The 22,243-nt window shown below is 40.4% G+C and overlaps 1 protein-coding gene across 3 annotated transcripts in view; it reads right to left on the bottom strand.

The window, feature by feature from the left end:
- Positions 1–5,931: 5,931 nt before the first annotated feature.
- Positions 5,932–22,243, bottom strand: part of mtx3 (metaxin 3) — a 36,568-nt gene continuing 20,256 nt past the window's right edge. For all 3 annotated transcript variants that reach the window (XM_073048208.1, XM_073048209.1, XM_073048210.1), the window contains 4 exons: positions 21,180–21,256; positions 15,961–16,118; positions 12,627–12,706; positions 5,932–11,605 (listed from right to left, as the gene is read on the bottom strand). In XM_073048208.1, the coding sequence (XP_072904309.1) occupies positions 11,504–11,605; positions 12,627–12,706; positions 15,961–16,118; positions 21,180–21,256 (417 nt within the window). In that variant the 3' untranslated portion in view covers positions 5,932–11,503. The remainder of the gene's footprint in view (positions 11,606–12,626; positions 12,707–15,960; positions 16,119–21,179; positions 21,257–22,243) is intronic.

Genomic DNA, 22,243 nt, shown 5'->3' with positions numbered 1-22,243 from the left:
CATTTGGGGGAGGACAGCATCACTGGTTCTCTTAGTCATTTCAATGAATATGGAAAACTTTGTAGAAATAGTGTTGATGACACACTACCTGGGTTGCTCCACTAGTAGGAAAAGACAAGACGAGTCCAAAGGTTGAAGTGCCTCGGTCAGTGGCCTGATGTCTGTGAGTCCAGGGCCACCTTCTGGAGATTAGAGGGAGAGAGGGAGAGAGACTGTGTGTGTGAGAGTGTGTGTGTGTGTTTGTGTGTGGAGGGTGGTTGGTTGGAAAAGGAGTTTGTTTTGTAGTTGCTTGCATGTTGTATATTGGCCGCATATTGTTCGGCTAAATATTATGGACATGTTATTCTGGTGCCAGAAGATGTGGTGACAGTTGTGGGCTGCTCCCAGCAACCCTCAGAATGTGTTGGTTGTGAACACAAACGATGCATTTCACTGCACATTTTGATATTCCTGTGGTTAATAAGATTGTAGTGAAGAAGCTGGTAAGGTGGAGTTGTACTTTAACATTACTCGCAGCTTACAGATCGGAAAGTAGGGAGCAGGATATGCAGTAGGTCAAGGATCCTGTTGCCTTTGTTTCCACCACTGGCCACAATTCCCAGCAATGAACCCCGCAACTACCTCCTTCCAGTGGTTCTGGACATTCATCTGTGATGTTTCCTGGTTCTGGGGAAAAGGATGTTGATTCTCAACAACATCTGCTACACATCAGGTCTCCAAGACTATTAGAAAACTTTGGAATTCTCCTTCATTCTGCGTGATTCTCAGTTCGGCTTCAACTATAAAATTTCCTGCAAGATTAACCATGAGGCACCTTTAAGGAAGTGCAAGCCGGTTTTAAGTTACCTTTACATCAAAGACCCAAATGAAGAAACCTATTTTCCTCAATACATCAACCAGCTTAAATAAATGTTTATACTGTGTGTGCATTTAAAAGACATCATTTTTCTTGGAATGAAGCTAAAGGACTGAATATTAGGAACAGCTAATTGACATATTATACATCTCTTGTTGACCTCTCAACTTTCAAATACCAGCTGCTACCTTGTGGATCATGGGATCAGGTGCCTGACATTTTAACAATCATGCTTTTGTTACACAAACCCGACAATTGTTCATTACGACAGAGTCAATAGTTCCAAAGAGGGAAAAAAAATCATCCCACCAACCTCCTCCCAAACAAAAAAAAATCAAGTCAGGCCAAATATTATGCAAATTAGATAAATTACCCAATTTATTATATCTGCATTTTAACTGTGAGTGGGACAAAGTGGGCGAATTACCATGGTTACCTGTGGTACAATTGGTATTGCAAGTCTTTTTTATATAATAAAAGAGGAACAACAGTGAGCAGAGTTATAAAACTATCTGCATAAACCAGCTCCACAGCTGGTGATCAGCTATAGTGTGGGATCAAAACCTATCCAGAAGGAAAATCATGTGTTCCAATTACATCATGGGTGGTGAATCCCACACATAACCCATTCAAAATGAGTCCCATACCTGCATTTTTCAGCTTGTCAGGAGGAAACTTTCTTCACAAACCAGTCTGAATTGGTCCCAGTCAAGCAGTTCTCCAAAAATATAACCTATGACAGAGTGCAAAACTCCAGCATCCTCACCATATCGTAGAGGGATTCACAACCAATGGAGTCATTGTTACATAGCCAAATTAAACAATCACAAATTGCAGTGGTGGGAGTAATCAACTAATCTTTCAGGGATTCTTTGGGCAAAATAAATCGCTACCAATTAGCTTATATCTATGCTGCCCAATTATTGATCTTAATAGGGAAACTAAGTCCTTCTAATTCACATGACCCACCCTAATATTAAAAGCCATGATAAAACTCTTGCGACCTCTTTGGTTCCAAAGATGTCAGATGCAGCAGAGCTAATTTTGTCTTAACATTGGCAACTTTGACATCTACTTTTTCTGCACCAAGTTCTCCATGTCTGATTGTAATTCGAGCATGTAACTAGAGCATTCTCCATGTCTGGTTGTAATTGGGTGGTCTAACTAGTGATTTATACTAACCAAGGATTGCCACCCTAGTCTTGTATTCCATAAATTGACTATTGTAATTATCCTACATACCTTAAATGCCCTATATATCTTCTTAATTACCTTATCAATCACAGAGGTATACCAATACTCTTATGGTCTTATTAAGGTGGAAGTTAATCACTTCCTGATCAGTCAGGTCATCAAAGGATATGGCGAGAAAGCTGGTGTATGGGGTTGAGTGAGTTCTGGGATCAGCCCTGATGGAATGGCAGAGCAGTCTCAATGGGCTGAATGGCTCCTATGTCTTGACATCTTAAACACAGATTGCAAAATTCCTCTGCACTTCAATACCAATAAATGCATCATATATTCACACAAATTAATTACTTCCATTTTCCTGAATTGAATTCCACTTTGTCACCCTGGTCTTCAATTGTATAGGATAGATTTCCGCTGTATCCAAAGGCTATGCATTCAATGGGGTTGCTACCCCGCCCACACCCTGCTGGTGTTTTAACAACTTGTAGCGTATAAATGATGGCAGGAGCCAGCCACTCCCCCTGCCTTGGTCCACAATCGCCACTTGGGAATCCTGTTACAGGATCACCTAAAGGTGAACTTTCAGGTTGAATCACTAACAAATGCAATGTTAGCATAAAAGCAAGGGTATAATGTCAACACTTTTATAAAGCATTAGTCAGACTGCATTTGGAGTATTGTGAGTAATTTTGGGCCTCATCGGATAAAAAAAAGTGCTGACATTGGGTAGGCCCAGAGGAGGCTTAGGAAAATGATCCCAAGAATTAAAGGATTAATGTATGAGGAATATTTGATGATTCTGGACCGTACTTACTGGAGTTTAGAAGAATAAAGGTTTTCATTGAAACCTACTAAATATTGAAAGGACTAGGCAGAGTGGACAGGCTGAAGCCATTTCCAATAGTGGGAGAGTCTAGGACCAGAGAACAGACAATGATGTTCCTTTAGAACAGAGATAATGAGGAATATCATCAGCCAGAGCGCGGTGAATCTGCGCAGTTTATTGCCACAGACATGGAGACCAAGTCATTTTTAAAGCGGAGATTGACAGATTAAGCAGGAAAATAAATCAGCCATTATCAAATGGTGGAGCAGACTCAATGGGCCAAATTACTTAATTTTGTTCCTATGTCTTACTTTAACAATAAAAGCGTGCTAATAATTCTAATTAGGGAACTTTGAGGGAGGGCCTCTGTACCCTGTTTTCCGTAAAAGCGTCTCAGTTTTGGAGAGATGAAGGCAACCTCCTCATTCATCAGATGTTCCTTCGGCAACACTGCTAATTGCCCGAGTGGCAAGTGGCATTGCAGACCCATAGCCGAAATCATGCAAAGACATTGACCTCCAACATAGAGTGGAGTATTGGATTGGAGTTAGGCCAGGTTGACATTCCTGGAATCTTTCTACCTCTGGGTTTTGGGACAAATGTGTATTTTCTGGAGAAGTTTAATTATAAAAAGAAATTTTACTGATGAAAGCTTGCTTTAAAAAAATAATCAATGTCACTTTGTGATGTAATATTATTATACACAAACACACTTCTTCAAAATCTTTATTTGGTTGACTTTCTTTACATTTACTGCAATAGCTGTAAAGGCGTAGAAAAATACTTCACAGTAAAAGATGTGCAGTCTTCAAAGACATGTTACATTCTCAAGTGCACTCTAAAAATTCAGCATTTTCTTCTGAGGTTCAAAACTCAGCTGTCACAAACCCAATGCAACCATTGCATGAGCACACAGGAAGCAAATATTTTTCACGCCTGTGCCGGTGCTTTGAAGACTTTGCAATCAGCACCACTTCACCTCTCACCCCAGCAAATCTCATGTTGCTCCAAAACACAGGGAGATTCTGCAGATGCTGGAAATCCAGAGGAATATACACAAAATGCTGGAAGAACTCAGCAAGTCGGCCAGCATCTATGGACAGAAATAAACAGTTCTGACAAAGGGTTGAGTTGAAACCCTTCATGGGGAGTGGAAAGGAAGAGAGAAGGTGGTGGGGGAGGATCACAAGCTGGCTGGTGATAGGTGAGGGGGAAGTGAGAAGCTAGTAAGGGCTGAAGGAGGAGGAATCTGATAGGAGGTTGAACCACGGGAGAAAGGGAAGGTGGGTGCTTTTAACACCCTTTCTGCATCATAACTTGCTTTCTCACATCTCAGCCCACTGAGTCTATGCCAACTCAGAAATCCCATCACTCCCATTCCCACACGTGTTTTACAGTAACCAATGTTCTACATAACCGGCAACTCCGTCCCGATGTTCCTACCCTCCACCTATACCCAAGGTAATTTTAAGTAACCAGACCCGCCACTAATTTAAATGCGAAGCTGTCTTCTTGTTCCTTTGCCAACTGCTTTAAGCTGCGTTGCCTGGTTACCTGTGGCTCCTCTCCTACACCATTGAAATGCTCAGTGCAGGGTGATATCAACTGGCAGCTGCTTCTCCAGGACTTGTGTGTCTGATTAACAGGCTGCCACAGACTAGCATTGTCGACAGTAATTTTAATTCTTTCTTGTTACAGTGCATTCAAACCAGTCTATGGATCTAAATTCCTTTCTAATATTTCATTTTAACCTCCTAACCAGCAAGAAGCCATAAATGACACAGGCGCATCCAGTGGGAATGACGGCATCAACACCAGATTACAGCCCGCCAGTTCAGAGACGCAGCAAGCCTCAGAGCCCGTGCTTCACACGGTATTGTTTGTTCCGCTTGCACGTATATCACATACACTGACTTTGTAGGAGCAGTATCTGAATGCTGGATTTCCTAACCAACCGCTCCCCCCTCCCCATCATCCTCAACATGGGTGTCCCCCTCAGGGCTCTGTGCTGAGCCCACTGGTGTACACTCTGCCCGTTCAGCTAAATGCCTGAGGAATCACAATGGTCATCAAACATGAGATGGCCTACAGAGGGGAGGTGGAAGAGCTCAAGTCCTGGGGCCGGGCGGATATCCTCTTCCTCACTTCAGAGCTCCACTCACAGCCCCCTTTACATCGGCACCTCAGCAGAGGAAACTACTGCAAGCAATTTCTAACTCCTGTGAGTGGACATTTTGCACACTCTCTCCTGGTTCCAGAACACATTCTGCACAATTGGGAAAGCTCAATGCATCTGCAGTCTGAGGAGCGTGGAGAGAACTGGATTTGTGCACATCGCTGCTCATGTCATTCTACAGATGCACAGTGGAGAGCATCCTAACAAACTGCGCAGAGCACAGAAACTGAACAGGCAGGCTCTACAGTACATAGTCAAAACTGCCCAATACATGGACCAGCACCAGCCTATCAGCCATCAAGGACATACCTACATACAGGCAGATACCAGAAGAGGGCCAGCAACATCACCCACCTTCCTCCTGGGCTGTTTGTCCTGTTCCCATCAGAGAGGAGGCTAATCAGCACCTCTACCCATTAACCCACTGCCCCACACCCCGAACCACCACTTCATCGACACCTCTACCCACTGACCCACACCCCAAACCACTTCATCGACACCTCTACCCACTGACCCACCCCAAACCACCACTTCATCGACACCTCTACCCACTGACCCACACCCCAAACCACTTCATCGACACCTCTACCCACTGACCCACACCCCAAACCACTTCATCGACACCTCTACCCACTGACCCACACCCCAAACCACCACTTCATCAACACCTCTACCCACTGACCCACACCCCAAACCACCACTTCGACACCTCTACCCACTGACCCACACCCCAAACCACTTCATTGACACCTCTACCCACTGACCCACACCCCAAACCACTTCATCGACACCTCTACCCACTGCCCCACACCCCAAACCACCACTTCGACACCTCTACCCACTGCCCCACACCCCAAACCACCACTTCATCGATACCTCTACCCACTGACCCACACCCCGAACCACCACTTCGACACCTCTACCCACTGACCCACACCCCAAACCACCACTTCATCGACACCTCTACCCACTGACCCACACCCCGAACCACCACTACTTCATCATTTTCTGTCAGTCACCTTATGTACAACCACTCCTCCACCTAGGATCACTTTATGGACATTTAGCAATGTATATAAGACATCTTATATACTGTATTTACATCTTTTTTTATTTTTACCATGTTATCTTATTGTGTGTTTAATAATGCATTGGATCAAGAGTAACAATTATTTATTTCTCCTTTACATTTGTGTACTGGAAATGACATGAAACAGTTTTGAATCCACTGCCAATAAACAGAAATAGTAAGGGACTTTATTGACAAGAAAATTAGGAAGATTAATAACTGGGGAAAAACAAGGCATTGCCTTTCTGGACTGAAAAAAATAGCAGATGTCAAAAATATAAAATTGAAAAGCAGAAAACATCAGAAATTCTCATCAGGCCAGGTAGCATTTATGGAGAGAGAAACCAATAATATGTCAGGTCTGAGGAAACATCATTGATCTGAAATGTTAACTCCATCTCTCTCCCCTCCCCCACCCCAGGTATGCTACTTGGCCTGCTCTGCATTTCCAGCATATTGCTGTTTCATATATCGAGAGACATCTGAAAATTTGGAACATCTCTCTATCGCAAATCCAAGAGAAATTAAAATCTCACAGCCCTTATTTAAATATGAATCAACACAAATTCACTTCTCCAGCAAAATTACAGCAAAACTGTTCGTATACCAGATCACCTGGCTTGCATGAGATAACAAGAATTGGACGATATGTTTGAAGAACTTGCACAGGCACAATGAGACCTCCAGCATTTTGTGTGTGTTGCTTGGACTTCCAGCATCTGCAGATTTTCTTGTTTGCAGCTGGCTACTTTCCTAGCTGTACCCACCAACAATTCAAGTACAATATATTAATGTTATTGCATCCAGAGAGAGGGTTATAATTTCCTCACGTACCATTTTCTATTTAACTAGCTATGAGCAATGGCTATAGCAATGGCCATTTAGCTTCAAAAGTACAATCGCAGCTAATATATTAGCTGCAAATGTAAAAGGGATTCCCTTCTCTGTGTCCAGACAGGCTTCTGTGGAATGTTAATGTACCCTTGCGGCTTAATTGAAAACACATTACTCATAGGTTAGAATGACTCAACTGGAAGACTAATAGTCTAAGTAGGTTCCTAAATATTAAAACTGATTTCAATATTTTAATATCAGCTTTTCGTTATATTTTTGAAATTGTTAATTCTTCTCCATTCTGCAACCTCTGCCTTTTGCAATGCATGCATCACGGTGCACAAGTCCCAAATTCAAAAGGTTTGAATGTACTTTGGCTCGAGGTATTTCACACAAGATCTCTGAAACTGACACCACTTGAAGGACAAACCAAAGCTTCACGCACAGCCTGATTTAACTTCCACCTTTTAACAACAATTAAATCTTATTCAGGTAGTAGTGGTTATTACTCAGTTAGCAATCCAGAGGTCTGGACTAATTAGTGCCTACATGGCAATTTTTAAAATATAATTTACATAAATAAATAAAATTGACTTTAGCAAAATGTCATGAAACTGGCAGGCTACTGTAGAAAGATATAGCTTGGAAACAAACCCTTCAGTCCCAATTCATGCTCACCATCATACAACTTACTTTATTGTCCCGACATTTATCTCAATTCCCCTGGAATCTACCACTCATGAGCACACTCATATAACCTACCAACAAGACCACTGGTGTATTAACATTTCCCCAGAAAGGTGCCCAGCCCAGAGGACACAGTTGTTTCTTAACTCTGCCCCAAAATAAAGTGCTACTGAATTGTACCAAAGTCTACAAGAAATAACAGGGATCACTACACATACAGCAGTCTTTCCAGAAGGCAGCCCACCACCACATGCCAAGTACAACTGTTGAAGTGGGTGTCAACTTCTGCTTCCTTCTCTCAACCCATTTCCTGGGAACAAATTAAGTGAATACTTCCAATGTGCAAGATCTGGCAAATTCAATGCACATCACTGTTCCAACATTAGTTTTCAGCTGCAAACCACCTTTCGATGCTTTCAAAGTATCCATCAGGTGTTAATGACAGATGGCTATTAAATAAATTTGGGGAAGTAATGAATTTTAAGATTTTTTTCCCTGGTTAGATGTCTTTACAGTAGAAATAAGTTTTTAAAAGCAGAGTTATAAATCATGCTGCTTACATCAATGCCAGACTTACTTGTTTAAAGCACATTGTCAATGGTCAATTACTAGACAATTTTTGTATGAAAATATTTGCCTACTTTCTGAATCAATGCATCACAAATTGCAATCAATTATTCTTAGTTTTTCAATTGGATGCAAGGAGGTTCAACAAACCCTACCAAACCATCGAGACCTTTGAACCCCTCTATTCACTGGATAGTGATGAAACGCCATTTCTACCCCCTCTGTCAATAACAGTGAACATAGTACAAGTCTAGTCTGAAACAAAGAATTTGTTTAAGGGCCCGTGATAAAGCTGGCCAGCCTTCAAGAACTTCAGGCTGGAAAAAAACATCAGGATCTGAACACGTCATTGGCAATGTTATCAACTGGTGGCAATGCAAACTCCCTTCCTCTTGCACATGTAAAAACCCAAACAACGTAGAGTGTCATCGTGCTCTGCTCTGAATACAACTTTCATGGTGATATCTTTGCAATAAACTCCATGCAGGGGTCATGAATTGACTTATGAATTTTAAACTCAATCTGCAGAGTTTGTTCCAACTGCCTGCTGGAAACCAAACATTTTGATTAAATGTAAATTAAATAAATGAGTCTGAATTGAACTGCAACTAAAAAATAGATAATTCTGCATATTATGTTTCTGTTGCAGACACGGTATAACCATTTTTATATATTAATTCTTGGAATATGGCAAGAAGAGCACTAATTGCTCATTCCTAGTTAGTCGGCTTCATGCCTATCTTGATATATGCACCCATAGCTGCTTTTTAAAGGGGGCATCTTATTTACATAAAATGGTACATCTTTACATAGATTCATATAATTCTTTACATCCCAAGACATATAGATTAATTCTTAGAGCTACACGTATCACTCTAGAAAGGATGCAGGCTCCTCAGTTTTTGCCTTTTGTTGAGTTCAGCTTCCACCCTACCTCAGTGAGGCATATTTTCCAAGGACGAGGAATATTTGAAACTTAAGAAAGCAACCCACCAAATCTGATTAAATAAACAATTTCAAACCTTAGCAAACATATCCAGTGCCCATAACTACACAGGAGGTTTTAAGCTTTTAAAATTGCAGCTAAATCCTACATTATCAGGAACGATTAAAAGGAGTAGAAAAAAATTTCACAATGGAAAATATTCACAGCAAGCACATAGGCATTGCCAGTCTAACTTCATGCCACCTTGAAACAAATTATAGGTATGGAGGTAAAGTGCAATATGCAGCAGTAGTTATTGTATTTTCACCATATTAGTACAAGCAACCTCAGCATTAAATTATCTACAATCTCAATTCTGTTAACCATTTATAATATAAACTGAGTATAACCACATTCATGATGCTTGAAAACAAACTGCATTCTTACTGGGTCAAGTTATGCCAAGAAAATAGAAGTTAAAACACAAAACTGTTAACCAGTTACTTGAATTTAAAACAGGACATTGTAGAAAAAACAACTCTTGATAAAAACATGTTCGTCTACATTCTCATGAAAAAAATCAGTCAAATTTACCAAACATCCTTAAGCAAATGATTAACAAGAGACTTGCAAAATTAGTGCTATAGATATCAATGACGGGGGCAGTTTTCTGTAGGAGCTCCCCAACTTTCATACATTTAGATTATCAGCAACACTTCACAGAGCACTCGGGAGTGCACAAATACACATGTCCATACTGCCAAATCCTGAAATTAAATAGTTTTTTTAAAAACATAGAACAAAATAAACACAAATACTATACCTTCATAGCATTATTAGTGTTTCAACACCTATTATAAATGTCACATTTTGGCTTTTCATCCCTATTTCTTCATGAAAAAAAATCACTGACTTCTACTTACTCATTTACTGAGAGATATAGTGTGGAACAGGCACTTCTGGCCCTTCACGCCACATACCCCAGTAACCTCTGATAACTCTGATTTAACCCTAACCTAATCATGGGGCAATTTACAAACTATCCTACATCTTTGGATTAACCTATATTTTACAAAGTTTGTCATTAATGGCAAAATAATGACTATTTTCCAAATGTGCTGGTCTGTCACAATAGAAAAATGTCAAACTGAATGTTCTGACAAAGGTTCTTTGACCCAAAAACATGACTATTTCTTTTCTTCACATGCTGACTAGTCTGCTGAGCATCTTGTATCGTTCCTCTTTTCATTCCAGATCATTGACATCGGCAGTCTTTTTGTTAACACTGTGTGTTCACTTGTCAATTGAAACATCCTAAACAAGGATGCTTTAACCAATTCACTACTTTAGAACTGGATTTCGATTGGCTCATTTAAAAACAATCTTAAAACTTGTTCCATTTTAAAAGTGATTCCAATTGCAATTAAGATTAAAAGGTAACACATTCAATTTCTAAAGCAACTTTTCCTTGCAGTAACCTGTGCTAAATTTGATAGGATATACTTCTGAAATGAGTCCAATGGCTTCCTCTTGCATTCATGGGTCAGAAACCATTACATTCATTAGTGCAACAGAGCAAAGCTCAAAACACATTTTTCTCTAAAAGCTTATGTTGCTTCGAAGAACAATGAAGCTCTAAACTACATTCAAACATTGTCCGTATTTTAACAACCAATTTATGGAAACTAGTAAAATCATAAACTACATTATTTATAAGTCTGTACTAAGTAATCACCAAAGCTATGGAGTTACCATTGCATTGATTAAGGCCAAGTAACTGCAGCATTTTAGAAATATTACCCAAGGTAATGATTTTGCCGTTCATAGCAAGCTACCAATAATGAGAGCTACAAGAAGTAGATGTTCATTTATGACTATCAGGCCAGAGCCGGACAGCTTCTGTCCAGTACAAACAGCAGAACTGAAACAGAGACTTATTCTAGCAAACACTGCTGCTTTTCAGATGACGTTTGCCTCCAGAATCGGCCACCACCTGGTCAAAGCTATCAAAAACTGGCACGCCAACAGGACTAATTGAATCTAGAAACACACAGAAGACTATTGTCATTCAAAACATTACATTAACTTAAAATAAACAAAAATCGGATATGTGCCTGAAATACTGCGCCTGAAAGGATATTGGTTCTTTTGTTCCAGCTGCTGAATTAGAATTAACAAAACATTGGAGCCTGATGTATCTATGTAAAACTTTGGATATCTTCATCTTGCACACAGGTTCAGTGCAGATCTTCTCAAAATGGCACTTCGTTTCCTTCCCATCTCTATTTCCCTACTGGTCTGTAGGCATACTAAAGATCTGTCCCTCCCAGACTTGCTACAAATATTTTTAGGCAACGAGAATGGTCAAGGCATCAGTGCTGTGATGAGCTGACTTCACTAGTCATGGCTGTCAGTTTTAAGGGGGCTGCTCCTTGGGATTTATGCTGGGGACTGTTGCGAAGATTGTCGTCCATCTAAAAGAGAAAAAAAATCTGACAGATTTTTCATTTTTTAAAGGATTTAAACATACTTATATAAAATTATATGCACGTTAACATTAGTGATTTCTTCCGCTTCTACAGATTTTGCTTTTAAAAAAAGTCATTCACACAATATGCCAATACTTTTAGGACAAGTGGGAATAGGTTAACATTATTTAAAGCAATTGTCATGGTGTAACAGTAACATTAGATTGCAAAGTAGATTAATATGACCAGATGTAGAATGTGAACTAGTATGAATAGTGCTCTTTTTGCCAGAGTTGATTTACGCTTGTAATACAAATCCATATTGAAAAACTGAAGGCTAGGATCCAAAGAATTACCAACAAAACTGGCAGTATTTTCCATGTTCAACTTTAGCTTCAGAAAGCACAAGGTACAAGTTAGTAATGTTGGTAAAAGCAAAATTAGTGGTACTAGAAACAGAGAAAACCTGACAAAAGGATCAACTTTGAAATACTCTGAAATTTCTTTTCCCATCTTTCCATGGCGATGACAATGCTTGCCGTTAGCTTTCCAGTTTTCTAAGGCCTTACAACAAGCAACTTCAGCTAGCTTCAATTAACAGAATATTCGGCCAACAGGAAGCCAATGCCAAACAGGATTCTTCCCCCATCTAGCATCTACACATTATCAGGCAAGAGTCATCATGATTTAGAGTCTTTGATAAAGATTCCTATCCCTAGCTCAAATACAAGGTTATTCTGGTCGTCCTGCTTCTGGGAGCACCAAAGGGCTGTAATCTCCCTTGTTTTATGACACACTTCAACACTAGAATGCAATTGCAACATATTCTTGCCACGGTCAGGTAGGAATGCTAGATCATAGAGCAGTAAAGCAGAGAAGCAGGCCCTAAGACCCATCTAGTTCCTGCCAAACGGCTGTTCTGCCTCGTCCCATCGACACACTCATCTAACGTACACGGTTAGTAGGAGCAAGGTTCAAGGTTTCATAAAATAGATCATGTCAACAGAAAGTGACCAAAAGGATTAACCTTTTCAATCAGGTTGCATTCCTTGTTTACAAGCTGGGTCAGCTTCTGCAGGTTTTCATCCACCATCTCTTCTGAGGTCACTAAACAGAAAAAGAAGAAAAAAGAATCAACAATAGTCGTGAAAGAAACATTTTAGCAAGATCAAGTCAAAAGGACTATTTCTACAAGACCTGCTACATGCTCTGGAAGGAAGCCTCCTCAGAGTCACCTGCAAACTATATTATCATACAATAAACTCCTCCTATGCATATCCATTTCTGCAAAAATCTGTGTATTTTGAAAGTGTTCAGGTACAAAATTAAGATACCACGTTCTCAACTGATTTTCTGTTGGTGTGCAATAATGACCTGCAAAGGGACAAGTAAAAAGTTACAAGATTTTAAGCTTCTCATTAATTCTAATTTGACAGCTTTGCATAATTCTGGTCTTGAAAGGGGCACAGAGTTAATATTACAATAGCCTCATCAAATGAAGCAGTGCATTCCAAAGTATCTTTGATGCGAAAATGAAACCAGATAATTGAAAGTGTGTAAAATCTGCTCCAAAACACATTTACGTCAATAAGATGAATACCTTTGGGTACAATCATTCAAAAATTAGCTGCAGCTTGAAGAAAATATGGATTAAAATTTAAAGTAAGCACAGGCTTAAAAAGGTAATGTTCAATTAACCCAATCTGAATTCCACCCCCCCCCCCCACTGACAATGTAAAGAACTGCTAAAGAGATGCAGATTTATTTGAAAATACATCTTGCAGGACGTGGATCTCTGGCGAGATTAACATTTATCAGTCATCTCTAACTAACCATGAACCATCACACCTGGAACATCCGCAATCCCTGTGGTAAAAGCATCTTCCGGTGCAAGTGTTCCCAACATTTATTATGCTGTGGACCAAAACCACTCAGCAAGGGGTTTGTGGACCTCAGGTTGGCAACTCCTGTTCTGGTGTCTTTGGTCAAGAACTTCTGGAATTCAGGCACAATAGCATTCAAGGAATGCTTTAATCACCCCTTCAAGTTCTTTTCCTAAGTTACAACTCAGGAAGGGAATTTGCAAATTTATTCCCCTAGGCTTACTCCCCTTACCCATCTCTTAAAGGTTACGTGTTTGGAATGTGCTGTCAGAATAACCTCAGTGAAAAACTTCAGACCAATTGTAGATGTTGAGATCACAATACAATGTTGGGAAGAACAAATGTTTCAGAATCAGGTTTATTATCACTGGCACGTCGTGAAATTTGTTAACTTAGCAGCCAGCAGTTCAATGCAATACATAATACAGGGGAAAAAAACTGTAAAAATAAATAAAGTAAATCAATTACAGTATATGTATATTGAATAGATTAAAAATCATGCAAAAACATAAATAATATATGGAACAAGTGAGCTAATGTCCACAGGTTCAATGTCCATTTAGGAATCGGATGGCAGAGGGGAAGAAGCTGTTCTTGAATCGCTGAGTGTGTGCCTTCAGGCTTCTGTACCTCCTACCTGATGGTAACGATCAGAAACGGGCATGCCTTGGGTGCTGGGACTCCTTAATAATGGACACTGCCTTTCTAAGGGCTCCTAAGGTTGTCATAGCCATGGTGATAGTGGGAGCTTTATAAAGTGCTCCAAATGGCGTGCGTCTCTAACAGCTTCTGACAACCAAGTCCAACTCTTGGCCTTCACACGTGGCTTAGGAGCCAGGGTCCCTAAGGCAGTGTGATGTTGCTTACAGCTTCACTCTGGCAACCTCTGTGATGACACTGGTGCCAAGCTGTATCGGCACTTGTCCTTCCCTTGGACTACAAGAGTGACATGGAGGGGGGATCCCCCTGCATGGGCAACAGCCGGTTCTTCAAATCTTCCCGCCCAGGCTTGCGCCCTGGAGAGGACACAGACCACCAGAGGCACAAACCCATGATCCCCTGAGATCGATGGCTGCCAACTACTACTTTCTGGGACACTGCTCCTTGAAGATGTCCTGGGTACTTTGTAGGCTAGTACCCAAGATGGAGCTGACTAAATTTATTACCAACTACAGCTTCTTTCAGTCCTGTGCAGTAGCACCCTCCCTCCCATACCAATCAGTGATGCAGCCTGTCAGAATGCTCTCCACAATACATCTATAGAAGTTTTTGAGCATGTTTGTTGACATATCATATCTCTTCAAACTCCTAATGAAGTATAGTCACTGTCTTGCCGTCCTTACACCTGTACTGATATGTTGGGACCAGGCTAGGTCCCTAGGGATCTTGACACCCAGGAACTTGAAAATGCTCACTCTCTCTGCTTCTGATCCCTCTATGAGGATTGGTATGTATTCCTAACATTGAGTGCCAGGTTGTTGCTGGGGCACCACTCCACTAGTTGGTATATCTCACTCCTGTACACCCTCTCATCTCCATCTGAAATGTTTAGGCTGATTTGTCCTGGATGATGCCGTCTCTTCAATTTATATATATTTCAAAATATATTTGATGTAGTATTTGTATCAGAAAACTGAAGCCCCTGGGACATAATAGACAGAGTGTGGATACAGAATAGGGTATGCAACAGAAAACCAAAAATAATAAAGCTACATTCAAATGTGACGTAAAAGGTGGCAAGAACCAAAGATAGATATTAAAAAGACAAAAGGGACCATGAATAAAATGCCTCTGTCACAATCTGTTTGCAAGACAGTCTGAGGAACACCCAAAGCTCTGTAAACAGTTTATATTAATTTACTAGGTGGTTCACAAGGGTAGCCCATTCTCCAGTTCTCATAACAATTAGGGGTAGAGGAAGAGGAAGGATTGATCAAACCACCCAATAAAGTAGAATAAACTGTTTCTACCTTTTGAAGCCAGCTGAACCTGAGCACTTCTGCACTTTTACTCGTCTATGTTCAAAGTAGTGCAATAAAAGGCAGTGGGATATTATTACTGAACTTTGGGTCAACATATTTATTCTTAGATTAGGTTGGGAGTATTATCAGTGGCCAGGAGGCCCGAAACAAAGGTAATATATCAGCTGTGCAGCCAATGGATGACAGTACAGGAAACCACTTCATTTGCCACAGTCTTACCACAACGATTACATCATTCTAATTCAATTGCTTGAAATCAGCAGCTATGTCTTGTCCCTGAATTGAGCGTCCAATCAATTCACACTGTACATCATGACAAATCCAATAGTTTCCCAAATCCCCTTCTTCCCCTCCCATCAGCTTACTGTCATGCCATTCCTGATGCATTCAATGAACAGTAAATAATCTGTAATATGTCAGTGTATTTTCTCTGAAATAGATGAATAAACTGGGTAAAGTACACACTGTTTTCCATCCACGGCACCCTGCGACTTACCTGAGGAGCTTTGTACAAAGTACTGGGTTAAGATGTTGTCACAGAAGTGACAAAGGTTATGGAGCTGATGCAAGTGCTTCTGGAGATGAGCGTTAGGCAGCTCTGCTTTATACAGAGGAGCAAGAAACCCAAATGCAAAGGCGTCAAAACTTGTTGGCCTGAAGAGGAACCAATGAAAATAAATAAAACAAGATTACAGTTGCTACTGTTAAAGTTTGCTATCAATACTTTACTCCGATTTGGGTTAATATTTTAAACTTGCATGAAAATTATTCTCCAATGAGGATTGGATTGACTTGAACGCTATAAAGACAGCCTAAACTTGAGGAGGCAAATGATCAACTCAAGCACTCTAACAATTCTCTGAAAAGTAGTGAAAACTATCTGTATTCCTATTACATGCAAAATCAGTGACTTCAAGGTACAAGAATTATCCCGATAGCAACAAAAAAATGCAACCGTCTCAATACTCCAGCAATAATAAATCAAGTGCAAATGATGACAACCCAAGGAGTTTTTTGGAAAAGAAAGGCAAAGCGATTTTGTCCCTGATGGATGGCAATATAGTCACTTGAACAAAAATAATTAAAATCAGGAGTGATGAAATGGAATAACGTACACAAGGTTTATAGAACTGGAGGAGATATCGAGTTAGGGTGGAGTGAGATCATGACAGATGAAAATTGGTATTGTTGTACATTTAATATTTTAGTAGTACTTGAGTAATATTGTAAATATATTATTGGAGTACACATTCTGTTTGATAATTCATTACGTTATATGAATTGCATAAGTGCACACCTCACTTAAGGTAAGCAGAGTTACAGCCGCATTTCAGACTCCTGTGTCTTCCTCTGAATTAGTTTAATGCTTTAAAGTTACAAAACGTAACATACCTGGTCCCTCACCACCAAGTAACAAATCTCACCTGGTCCCTCAACACCAGTTCCATAGCAAAGAAAGCCCAGCAGCGTCTCTACTTTCTGTGAAGGCTGAGGAAAGTCCATCTCCCACCCCCCCATCCTCATCACATTCTACAGGGTTTGTATTGAGAGCATCCTGAGCAGCTGCATCACTGCCTGGTTCGGAAATTGCCCCATCTTGGATCGCAAGACCCTGCAGCAGATAGTGAGGTCAGCTGAGAAGATCATCGGGGTCTCTCTTCCCGCCATTACAGACATTTACACTACACACTGCATCCACAAAGGAAACAGCATTATGAAGGACCCCATGCACCCCTCATACAATCTCTTCTCCCTCCTGCCGTCTGGGAAAAGGCACCGAAGTATTTGGGCTCTCACGACCAGACTATGTAACAGTTTCTTCCCCCAAGCCATCAGACTCCTCAATACCCGAAGCCTGGACTGACGCCTTGCCCTATTGTCCTGTTTATTATTTATTGTAATGCCTGCACTATTTTTGTGCACTTTATGCAGTCCTGTGTAGGCCTGTACTCTAGTGTAGCTTTCTCTGTGTTGTTTTTTTTTTACGTAGTTCAGTCTAATTTTTGTACTGTGTCATGTAACACCATGGTCCTGAAAAACGTTGTCTCATTTTTACTGTGTACTGTACCAGCAGTTACGGTCAAAATGACAATAAAAGTGACTTGACTTGATAGGCGACAACATTATTTTTAAAATGAGCCCAAGATGGCTAGCGACCTGTTGAAGTTCGGCAAGACAATACTTAATACTTTATTGTCACCAAACAATTGATACTAGAGCGTACAATCATCACAGTGATATTTGTTTCTGCGCTTCGTGCTCCCTGAAGTACAAATCGAAGTAAATATACTTTGTAATAAAAATTTTAATTATAAATCATAATTAGAAAAAAAAACTTTTAAAAAATTGCACCAAGAGATGGTCAAGTTACAAAAAGCAGCACAGTACATCTTCTTCAGAAGGGAAGACACAATTGAATTTTTTTTTAAGTCAGAAAAGAAGTCATCATGGGTTCATAAAGAGAAAGGAAGGTTTCACAGATTCATAAAGAGTGAGTACTGGATGATAATCATATAAAAAGCAGAAATGGCTGGTTACATTGGAAAGATTGACACGTTTGATTACATAACAGATAATTGATTTTATATACTGAGCAAACTGAGTAGTATTTTGAAGCAAATAAAATAATAAATGAGAAACAAGTACCAATTGTGCTAAGTGCATTTGGTTTAAGGGCATACAGTTTGCTTCAAAGTTGACTGCTCCTACCAAAACAGCAGGTATATTGTAATATATTGCACATATTGTAAAAATGATGTAGGAGCCCTTCTAACTGAAGCCATTGTTGATTACAGAACACTTCAGGTTTCATATGCAGAATCAAAAGGAAGGAGAATCCATTTCAGTGTACATGGCTGAATAGAAGGGATTGTTTGAGCATTGCCAGTTTGGTTACGGGCTTAATGATGCACTGAGAGGTCATTTAGTTTGTAGAACCTTGCAAGAAAGCATTAAAAAAAACTGCTCTTTACTGAAGCACGACTTGCATTTAAAAGCAGTTGAAATTGCAGTCTGAATGGAAACTCCACACAGATGTAATTGAGTTACAGTCAGGAATGAAAGTGATCGTGAACGAAATTGCAAAGTCCAAACCATATATGTCAAACTCAAGGCCCGCGGGCCAAATCCGGCCCGCGGTGGAATCATCTTTGGCCCGCGAGATAATATCTAATTACTATTAAAGCTGGCCCCAGTAATCGAAGCGCCTATGGCGTATGATATGGCTAATGCTGAGTTTATTCAGGTACCAGGTTTTCAGGGTTTTTAGCGTTTATTCGGCAGCCTTGCTCGGCAGTCTTCTTCATAAGAAACGGAATTTGTAAAGTGAAACACTTTGTAGTTATAGCAGAGACTGAGACACATGAGAGCAGGCTGAAAAAACGGAGGCAACGAAAGCTGCGTTCGCACGCGTCCGACTGATCCGGCCCGCATGAAGCTGCATTTTGCTCAATCCGGCCCGTGACCTAAAATGAGTTTGACACCCCTGGTCTAAACAGAAACTGACCACGCTGAACAAACTTGTGTTACCAGAGAGGGGCTCACATACACCAGCCCAATGCAGATTCAAATGCAAAGCTGGCAGAAAATGCAACAAAGTAGAACACATACAAAGGGCATGTCGGGCAGACAATGGACTGCCCAGGGAAAAGATAAAACTAAGAATCCAAGTTGCAGCTTCAAAGAGAGCACTAATCTGCACACTGTTGATGAAAAATCTGGTAATGATGAGAGTGACACAGGACTGTGTAGATATACAGTGTGAAAATTAACAATAGATAAGCAACATGGCTTATGCCAGAAGTGAGCAGCAAATTAATTAAAATGGAATTAGACACAATTTCAGCTGCGTCAGTCAATCCACAAAATAAGTTTGAACAGCATTTCAAAGATACTAAACTGAAGCCTGCAAAGAGCCAGCGAAGACCTTACACTGGAGAAAAGATGACCCCTGTGGGAATGACATCCGTAACAGTGAAATAAAGCAACCACTGAGCCACATTGATCTTGCATGTGGTAGAAACAGACGGGTCAACATTGTTGGGGGCGTGATTGGCTGAGACAACTACAACTGATTGAAGATCCATCCGCATATTGCATGCCACATTCCCTACAATAAAGTCACCTGGAAGCAAATTTTAAAAATTACTGCCACAACGGTCTCTATGCTGTAAACCATGAAACATTGCCCAACAGAAGTCAAACAGGTGCTGGTGCCAGCCTCTGTGATGCTGGTTGGACCAAGGAAGGACCACACTTCTCAGAGGAAACATGAAAGTGACAAAAGCAGTGGTCCAACTACAACAGCTTTGGTAGGCAACAAACCTGAGAAAGCTTCTGGTATGTTAATCAGGCAGCTACTTATGAAACGTGGCTATGTTTTAACCTGGAAGAGAGTTCAAGGAGCTTCAGGAAAGCTGCAAGCTTTCAGCATTTGTGAGTATAAACATCCAGGATCTACTCCGCATGTATTATGGTTCTTGTATGAACTTCAATTAAGAGACAATGGGCTAGGAGTCAATTGAGATACAAAAACAGAGGATTCATCAGATGATGTTGTGGATGAGGGAACCAAAAGAAGAGATCAGATTGTAAAGGGAGGATTAGTGAACTAAACACATCTTCACAAGATCAAGATGCACAAACCAGAAGAAAGAGGAGAGAAGGGATGGAGAGAAAGAATGTGAACCAGAAAGGTGTGAAAAAGAAGGAATGTGAGAAAGAAGAAGAAAGGGATCAAGGTAGAACCAGAGAGAGAAAAGGAGAAGAATGGTATCCAGAGCTATCAGAACCCCTTCCTGCAGTCTCAGAGTCAACTCCAACAACCATCATGGAGGAGGCCCCCGAACCTGAGATTGTTTCACAGCCACAAGTCTCACCTGCCAAGCAGAGTGACCTTCCTCGCCAGGAAAGATGTTATTTCACAACAGTAAGAAAGCCTCCATAGGGATTAAATCTTTAGACCTGAATGGGACAATTTAAAATTTACTATGCTGTGGACATCTGTATATAGTAGTTGTATTATATAATATGCTGTGTATATAGTTGAGATGCATTTTACCTTGAGTTGGAGCTTATAGTTAAGCAGAGAGAAGTGTTGTGAATTTACATTTCAGTAGTATTCGAGTAATCTTGTAAATACATTATTTGAGTAAGCATTCTTGTTGTTTAAATAATTTTTGTGTTTATATGTCTATGTGAAGTGCATACATCATCACACTACCACATGACACATGGCACCTTGCTTAAAGTAAACTCTAAGTTACACCTGCATTTTGGACTCCCGTGTCTTCCTTTGAACTAGTGTAATGTTTTGAAGACATAACAGCTATATTTCCAATGAAGCCTTCGCAAGTCTGCAACTGTGGGCTGGTATTCCCAAGTTATAAGTACCATTTTAATTAAAGCTTTGGACAAAGTAGCTAAGGCACAAGTGAGGCCTCTTATTCTTGGAAATTATTTTATCACTGGCCTTCTACCGGACAGCTCTGACCTGGACTCTTCATTCACTGTCCCTTGCCTCTAACCACCATCATCCCTGTCCCTGCCTTCAAATGTAAAAACCAACCAAGTTGGAGCCGTGACCTCGATGGACATCACAGCTTGGGGCCATCTTGACTGGAATTATGTGATATGAATTACCCAATTTGTCCTTCCCCAATGACTGTACAACTCACTTAAAATTTTATAGAGCTGCTTTCCCCTATTATTACTCACGTTGTTCCAAAGAAGAAATTAGATGTTCCCAATCTATAGGATAGAAGGTTCAGGCATTCCTTTGCATCTCTGTATATCTATAGAAAATATGGAAAAGGAGGAATAATCAAAATATACAGTAAATCAAATTGCAATTCTTAAACATGCTTTAATAACATTAAACAGTATGGAATACTTTACGATTTGTTGCTTATAATACTTCATTATAAGAATAAGTTACATTTGCCACTTTTTATTGTTCAGTTGCATATATGTAGGAAGTTATGCTAGAGAAATCATGGTCAGTCAGTCCCAATTTTGCCTTTTTCTTTGCATTTATGGAAGGAATTAGTCAATGGATGTTAATCAAGAATTCATTCTCCCTCCCATTAACCCACTAACTATCACAATTGGCAAAGAATAGAATTCAGGCTGAAAGATCTAGACAGTTGTTCACACATTGAAAAGCCAGTGATTCACTGTTAAGAAAAAACCTTCCCCCGTGCAGCCATGGGAAACGCAACACCTTTCATCCCTTCCCTTCCCTTCCGTCCATCCAGAGACACAAACAGTGAGGCTGCAGTTCACTTGTACCCCTTCCAGTCTAGTGAACTGTATTGGCTATAGTCCTTACAGTGGAGAAACAAAATGCAGACTGCAGAGCATCTGTGTTCAATCTGCATGATCCATGCCTGCCACATTAATTCACCATTCCACTACCACTCTGATTTCTGTCTGTGGCCACCTGCATTGTTATAATGAGGCTCATAATAACACCTCATCCTCCATCCTCATGAGCAAGCTGCAGCTTTCTGGATTCAGTAGAGAATTCACCGATTTCATGCAGCTCAAAAGTTCTGGCTCAGAATTGGCAATTCCTGCCCTTCCTCTTGGCTCAGTTTTTCTTTGCCTCCCTCTAAGATAAACCTCTTACTTTTCCTACTGAAGACATGTTTTTTTCCCTCTCTAGCCCACTCCTGAAAGGCCTCAGACATTAAACATGTTACAGTACTTTTCCCCACAAATGCTGCCAACCTGTGGAAGAGTTTCTGAGAACAGGCGAGGAAGGGTGCGGCAGAACTCAA

The sequence above is a fragment of the Hemitrygon akajei genome, chromosome 6 (assembly GCF_048418815.1).
Source record: "Hemitrygon akajei chromosome 6, sHemAka1.3, whole genome shotgun sequence".
NCBI classification, from domain to species: domain Eukaryota; kingdom Metazoa; phylum Chordata; class Chondrichthyes; order Myliobatiformes; family Dasyatidae; genus Hemitrygon; species Hemitrygon akajei.
Note: the sequence above shows the minus strand (reverse complement) of the source record. Positions and strands in the feature narration are given on the sequence as shown.